The sequence below is a fragment of the Schistocerca cancellata genome, chromosome 6 (assembly GCF_023864275.1).
Source record: "Schistocerca cancellata isolate TAMUIC-IGC-003103 chromosome 6, iqSchCanc2.1, whole genome shotgun sequence".
NCBI classification, from domain to species: domain Eukaryota; kingdom Metazoa; phylum Arthropoda; class Insecta; order Orthoptera; family Acrididae; genus Schistocerca; species Schistocerca cancellata.
Genome location: NC_064631.1, coordinates 580,611,325 through 580,619,620, shown reverse-complemented (window position 1 = coordinate 580,619,620; position 8,296 = coordinate 580,611,325). Strand labels below are relative to the sequence as shown.

Sequence of the window (8,296 nt, the reverse complement as noted above, 5' to 3'; positions counted from 1 at the left end):
AGGTGCAGATATTTTTACACCCAGTCAGGTATGCTGAATGTACAAGCCCATCTGGTAGTCATAACGAAGACTGCTGGAACTGAATTTCCCCATTATCTACCACAAGCTGCTCAACAGGGGTAATCACCATCCCAACTCAAGTTATGCTTGAAGACTAGTTTTATACTAGGATGTAATCTGTTGTCACAGAATATTATGGAGGCGTGCCGAAAAGTAATGCCTCCGAATTTTTTTACACAACCCTTAAAGCTTTTTAAATAAAACAAATGTTAACATTCTACATCTGTATCCTTCGTGTCTACATATTTATTTCTCAACACAGTCACCCTGGCGATCAACACATTTCTCCCAGCAAGAGACCAGTACTGTTGATACTGTCACTCTAGAATGTTGGACTTCATTGACAGAATGACAATCTCCTCTCTGCTTCAACACTATCAAAGTGAAATCCTCGAAGGCCATCGGTCTCATCAGATTAGGGAAGGGCGGGAAAGTTGGCTGTGCCCTTCCAAAGGAACCATCCCGGCATTTGCCTGGAGCGATTTAGGGAAATCACGGAAAACCTAAACAAGGATGGCTGGACGCGGGATTGAACCGACATCCTTCCGAATGCGAGTCCATTGTGCTAGCCACTGCGCTACCTCACTTGGTCTCTAAGGAAGTTATTTAGGATTTGGTGTCTTATTAACGGTGAGGTCATTAGACAGACAGAAATCTTTCAGATGGAAATGTACATCACAGTGTTTACTGTACATAATTTGGAGTCTCAAAAAACCTAAATCAGGATGACCAAAAAAGAATATGAAACTGACTGCTCTTAAATGTGAGTCCAATGGGTTAACTGCAGAAAAAAATGTCAATTTTCAAACATTACATTAGATTAGATTCAGTTTTCATTCCATAGGCCCATAAATAGATGATTCTCTTGGGCGCAGAACATATCAGAAAGTATAACATTAAATTTGAATATAATATTCACTATCCTGATCATTTGTCGGGAGATCGTCAAAATAGGTGAATACATTACAATAAACTGGAACCACTAATATTTACAGAATTAATACACTGTCAGAATGAAACATAGCTACGCACTTTCAATAAATTTATCATACGCAAAATACCTAATCTTGACTGTTGTGGTCAAATGCTGTCAAAACTGAAATCTAACAGACATTTTTACTTAAGCTGGTCTAAGAGTCCCCGTTAAGATATTCATCTATAGAGTAGAAGGAGTTGCCTATCAAAAAGTCTTTCAAACTGTGTTTTACCTGAAACCAAGTTTTTAATAGTTGCTGACAATTTACTGAAAATGTGTGCTCCTCAATACTGGACCCTTTTTGGACAAAGGTAAGTGATTTTAGGGCTTTATGTAGATTGTTCTTATTCCTTGAATTGATACTATGAATTGAGCTATTGGTTGGAAATTCAGACATACTACTTGCAACAAATTCCATTAAGGAATAAATATACTGAGAAGCAGTGTTTAGAATACCAAGCTCTTTCAACAGTTTCTCTTTAACCTGCATGTCTTCATATGTTATACGCATGCTGGAAGGAAACCTCTTACAGGTTCTGATCTGCATACAGTGGGTTTTTTCTAAGTTTAATGACATTGAATTAGCTTTAAACCATTTATTAATGTCAGTGAAAATTTGATTAGTGGCCATTTCTAAATCCGTACTTGACTTACTACTTATTGTACTGTTTGTATCATCTGCAAACAAAACAAACTTAGCATCTGGCTATGTAACAGACGAGACGTCATTAATGCACATAAGAAAACGTAAAGGACCCAAGATGGAACCCTGAGGAACACCACATGTAATTAATCCCCAATCAGATGAAGACAGACTGCTTACTGCACTGGTATTTCACAACAATACTCTTTGTTTTGTTATCTAGCTAAGACTCAAACCATTTCACAGCACTGCCGGTGAAAGTATAATATTCTAATTTACTTAAGAGAATGTTGTGATTCACAAAAAGGCTTCTGACAGGTCACAAAAAATGCCAGCAGCATCTAATTTGTTACCTAATGAATTGAGTACATTCTCATTGTACGTGTAAATAGTTTTCTCTATATCAGAACCCTTAAGAAACTTAGACTGAATTGGACAATATATTATTTGCAGTCAGATACTTGAACACAACCTTTTCAAATATTTTTGAAAAAGCCAACAAAGTTAAATTGGTCCATAGTTTGATCGTCTCTCTTCATCCCCCTTCTTGCAAAGAGCCTCGACTTCGGCATATTGTAGCCAGCCTGGAAATATTCCACTGATAAGAGATTGGTTACACAAATAACTTAAGATAGAACTCAACACGAACAAGATAGAACTCAACTCTTTGATTAACTCCATTGATATGTTATCACAACCACTACAATATTTTGCTTTTAAGGATTTTGATGGATGCTACTTATTTGGGAGACGTGAGTGTCATTTCCATTTTACTGAAGTTATTTATAAAGACTAATCTCATGATCACAGATACTCCATTGCAATGTTTACCAAAACTGATAACCCCAAGCCATCACTGACAGAAACAAAGTACTTGTTTAATAGGTTTGCAACACTACACAGGCTTGTTACCAATGTCTCATTTATGACTTGGCCACTTCACTTCTGGATTCTCATTGAAGAACTTTAAAAGTAACTTGCCCATTCTATGACTAATATTGGAGCAGAGTAAGGTAACATAAAAGATGTTAAACTCAACTCTGACCTCTGTCTATTGTGAAACAATAGCGGTAAACTCACTTTCGATATTAGCTGAAGTTTGAAATTTGTTGTATGGCCATCATCACAAGCTTGTACTTTGCCTGAATTTTAACATCTATTGTTGCTCATTAATAACTAATGAGGAGTTGTCATGTGAGTAGATTGGCAATGCTACAATATAGACAAAGTTGCCAAATAGATGCAGAACAGTACAAGTTTCCATTGGGTTGAGCTGCCAAATAACAAGTGGCTGCTCCGAGCCTCAGTGTTTACACTGAATGAATTGGTTCTCATGGCTAGTGGCCAATATTAACATCTGCTGAAGGGTTGTATCAAAAGCCTTGACAAATCTCTTTTTCCTGGCACTATCTACACAAAAACCCTGCAGGATCAGAGTTTAAGAGTACCTATCTTCAGTTGCCAAATGAATGTCTCATTTTAAATGCTGTGAAGATCTACCACACTTTGCTAAATTATGACAAAATTTTTATTGAATATGAGCAGCTTTACTGATGTCATAAAAGTTGGGAAGCTTGGAGAATGTTGTCCTGATATCAGAAAAATCAAAACAAGATAGGTACTGTTACATAATAAAGCTATAGAATTCTTTAGTCGGTACACGAGGAAATAATGTGTTCAATTTGCCTTCGTCATTAGGGTCTTCCCTGTATGACACGGAATTCACTTTCTGAAGGTCAGGCCTTTCTGAATGAAGGGTGACATTATCACAACTTACAAAAACTAAAGAAAACTTACTTCCAACTGGTTGGATGGAGATTTACACATGAGCTCTTAAATACAGACACAATAACTTTGCCCCTTTACTTCACCACTGAATTCTCATTTAAGAACTTTAAAAGCAACTCTGTTCATTATACAAATGCAGTACTTTTAAGAGGATAACAAAAAAGACATTACCAAATAAGAGAAAGAAAACGAAGTTTCTCCCTGCAAGCAATACACCATCTCTTCTGAAACCAAATGGGGATGTATGGGACTTTTCACTTTTATTTCTTGAGACTTTTACATGATTTTTAACAGTTACACAGTGGTTACAGCATTCACAAAACCATAAGAAGTTATTGGAGAATTATTCTCATGAACTGATACATCTCACTTTCTAGAATGCTATTTTAATAACTTGTTTCATTTTGAACATTCATTTGTGAAACTCGAAACCCACATATGGCACTAAATCAGGCCTATACAGAAATTTGCTTTTGTATTAAAAACTACATTACACTCGAGTTACAAAGGAATATCTGCTTCTCCGCTCACTGCTTGTGTCAGATCTACATATATTGCCACTGTACATTTCTTTTGAACACACATCTAGAGTTGAAGCCACTGTAATGTACTCAGAAATGAACTCTTTGATGGTCATATGTTGTACACCGAAAGATGAGATGACATTCAATTTATGTCTTGTCATCTGCAACACCTGAAAACATTTTGTTTAGTAGTAGCCTAATTGGAGACACATCTTACACTTGGTTCACAGCAATTTGGATAAAACTAACAGTTACTGTATATATTCTGCTGAATTTGTGTCGTAACTCCATACTAGGCCTACATCATATCCCTCTGAGTTCTTACAACTCAGCAATTTAATAACTATTTGACATCCTTCTTGCTTGACTTATTGCAGCTGCATATGACATGCCCATGCAGGACACAAACTCATCACCAAAGTTCTGCATTGTTGGCTATATCAATAATCTTGATACAAATTGCTATCTATTGACAAGACAATTTAAAGTCAGACAATTCTGTGGTTATCAGTCCATCCATATCTTGGATCTGGCAAAGAGGTATGTAGCAAGACACATTTAAAAGTTTCAAAAAACCGGTGGTTATTATTTCTAGCTACTACCTGTAATGTATCACTTTTGTAAAAACAGAAAAAAATGGATACCTCATTTGGTGTTAAAATTATTACAGTAAAAAGGAAACCTTATGGCAGCAGAGAGAGAGAGAGAGAGAGAGAGAGAGAGAGAGAGAGAGAGAGAGAGAGAGAGAGAGAGACGAGAGACTCAGCTACACTCTGCACCACCAATCATCCATAAAGTACCTTGAGGAATGGTCTTGGAACTTGATAAGGAATTTTTAACGAAGTAACACCTTTATAGCACAATGTAAAAATTAGCAGCATTTCTCTCCATATAAAATATGGTTTTAGACCATTACATCCTTATGCTGTACATTATTGAAATGCTGCTTGTTGATACTTCACAACAATTTTTTAATGGGAAAGATCTACAAACCAACAGAAATATGCAAATGCATATATCTGTCATCCAAGTGTCTCCACTGTTAACACACCCATTAATAATTTCAACTCGGGACAACACACAATGTTCCTTGTACCGTGGTTTGAAAGTGCAGATTACTAAAGTACTGAAAGACTTAGAGGATAGCGATGCCATCTGCCTTCCATCTTTAAAATTAACGAATATTTGATCGGTCCACGGTTGCCTTGTATCACATTTTAAGTATAATATCCTTCCACATCTGCAAGGAATCCATTTACATTATAGATCAGCTGCGACACAGGCTTATTTTTCTATGAAGACACGCTGAAGTTTAATTTCAACAGAGTTCCCCAATACTTTTACAGTCTGCAATAAAATCCCACATCATTTAAATTCTTATTTGCTTGGTATTTTTGGGATACATCTGGTAAACTTCGTCATGGTCAAATAAAAAAACATACAAAAAATTGTGATAAGACAGTTCCCTGCAAAATGAAAACTATGAATAATGTAGTAAAAAAGGAAAACATTTTATTGCGTGAACTTGCTTGTACCTACAAAATAACACACTAATTATTTACACCAAGCCAGTAGGCGCACTATCGCAGCATTCTCAAATAGGAACTGTCAACCATCTATCACGACAAGTCATAATTGCTTTTGTATAACAATGGGGAAAAAAAACTTGCTGTGCCGATGTTAATATCTACACATCATCTCTCTGTGAAGTGCAATCATACACATTTTAACATCACTTGAGTGTCACATACTTTAAATAATAAAGAAACAGTTACGTGTTGGATTTATGTCACAAACTGTTGTCAAATCTGTGAAATTCTGGTATAACATATCGACGAGTAAATACAAATCAGAAGTATCAAATAACATCAACCAATATATAGCTTTACTTTATACAACGCATATGACAGAAAAAAAAACATGAAACTAATAGAATTACTGAAAGTTTAAACAACAGAACTTAAGTAACAAAACTTAAAAATAATTACACTGTCCATTGAGCCCAAATCTATATTCCATTCGCTTTTTAACCACAACACTATTCAAACTGTCCTCTATTTCCTAAGTATTTCGTTAAAAGATATCTCACGCCGCGAACTCAAGGGCGTTGAAAACTGCGCTTACATAAAACTAAGCTCATTGCTCAATGCTTGGAACTATCACCACAGTTTAACTTAAGTGTACGTTTACACTGCCTGCGATGCGATGCGACGCGATGCGAAGCATAATGGCCAAAGCAATGCAATACGATGGAGCGTTCACATTGCACACGATACAGCGCGCGCGCGATCTGGCCAGCAATTGAGCAGTCTCGGCACGATGTCGTGTTTCCTCGACCCAGTAAATTCTTTTTTATTAGAAAACAGTGCTCTGAGAATTCAACGCAGTCGTGAATGGGTGCATGAAATCAACAAGGAGAGGGGGGCTTTAGGAGAATTTCATCATTTGTACACTGACTTGAGAAAAGACGAGGATAAATTTTGGAGTTTTCCAGAATGAGTACAGAGACATTTGATTATATAGTGTCGTCTGTTTCAAATAGATTACAGAAGCAAAACACAAATTTCAGAATGGCTATTATCCCTGAAAAAGTTATGATCACCATTAGGTAAGTACAATATTAAGTTCACAGCAATCATTTTATTATGAAAGATTTACAAATTGTGATAGATTCAAACTTTCTTTTAATAAATTTTGACATAGTTGACAATGAGAAGTAAAATACATCACAGTTCACTCCCAGATAGCACAGTAAGCCGGTTTCAAACTTGTTTCCAGCTGTAAAGTTCAAGTCTATAAGCTTGATCAAAGCTGGAATATTCAGGCCTGTTAGCTGGATTCAAGCTTGAAACAAACATCAAAGTTGGCAGAGTTCAAGCTATATTTCAAGCTTGACTTATCAAGCTTGGCTCAAGCTGTATCTACACACGTGGAATACAGCCTGGTATTTACAGCTTGTTTTAAGCTATATAAATATTAATCTGAATTTATTGAACCTAATTAATTACGTTACGTAATATTTAACATTTGTAACATTAACGTACCGAACTGTTTTCTAGTATAAAACAAACTTCTCAACAAACCACAACCATTAACGCGCGTCACAAAGGTAAAATGGCCGTAAACGTAACTTTACGTTACGTAATATTTAACATTTGTAACATTAACGTACCGAACTGTTTTCTAGTATAAAACAAACTTGTCAACAAACCACAACCATTAACGCGCGTCACAAAGGTAAAATGGCCGTAAACATAGCAAGGCTCAGAAAAGTAAATAAAATAAGATAAAACAGAACTGGAGACAGCCACACTCAAACCAAACTCCGCGCCGTCATGACGTCACACACAACACCCTTACGTCACGGCTTATAGACGCTTGTGGCGCTTTCCGTGGACGTCTATGGAAGCTATGCTGAGCGCGCATCTGCTGTACAGCCTTCCAGGGAAATTACAGTTTATTTCAAGCTTGGGAAAATTATTTTAATTCAAGCTAAATTTTTACAGCTTGATGTAAACTGTGTAACAGGTTGATTTTTCAATCTTGAATTTTCAACTGAACCTAAACTCAATACCCACCTTGAAACAAGCTGTGTAACAGGTTGATTTTTCAATCTTGAATTTTCAACTGAACCTAAACTCAATATCCACCTTGAAATAAGCTTGAGTGCTAGCTGGGCTCACTTAAGTATCAAAGTTTTCAGAATCGTGGTGGCTGAAATAACAATGTCATCAGGTTCAATTTCAGAAATGACAATTTCATTCTGCGGATTTCCAGCAATTACGATTTCAACTGGATTTTCAGGTGCATAGGGTGACATCAACGAATGTGCAGTGGAAGTGGTTGATTGTTCCAATTCTTCCAAAAGAACCTGCTGAATTTTTATCCTGGCTTTCAACTGAGCTGCTGGTCATAGTTTTCGCATTGCCGGCAGCAAACTCACTACAAACTGATAGCTGTCATCTTGCGTTTCTGATTTCGACATTTGTTGCTCAATTAGCTTCAACTTTTGCTTCTCTATATTTAGCAACTCAGAGTTTGTCGATTTCTTGGATCTCTTGTTTTGGTTTGTGTGTAGGGTGGGTGAGGGAGGAGGCATCGAAACGCTACCCTCTGAACTTACAGACAGTCTTGAAGACCTGGCTTGGTTGGTTTCATCAGGTGAAACACTCTCTTTCTCTGTAAGAGCTGGTGAAAATGGTACGTCGTCGTGTGCGTCGTCGTGTTGCGATGCTGTTCTTTTACTGTGATGAACATTAGTCTTGGTCTTCCGTGGCGTCATTATGTCAGTCAGGAAGGTCATTA

At 36.8% G+C, this 8,296-nt stretch overlaps 1 protein-coding gene across 2 annotated transcripts in view; it reads right to left on the bottom strand.

Moving 5' to 3' along the window:
• LOC126191297 (actin-related protein 8) overlaps nt 1-6,158 on the bottom strand; it is a 175,359-nt gene extending 169,201 nt beyond the window's left edge. The window contains exon 1 of one of the 2 annotated variants that reach the window (XM_049932123.1): nt 5,980-6,158. In XM_049932123.1, coding sequence (XP_049788080.1) covers nt 5,980-6,010 — 31 coding nt within the window. In that variant the 5' untranslated portion in view covers nt 6,011-6,158. The remainder of the gene's footprint in view (nt 1-5,979) is intronic. The other variant, XM_049932124.1, reaches the window with a different exon arrangement.
• Between the last annotated feature and the right edge of the window lie 2,138 nt (nt 6,159-8,296).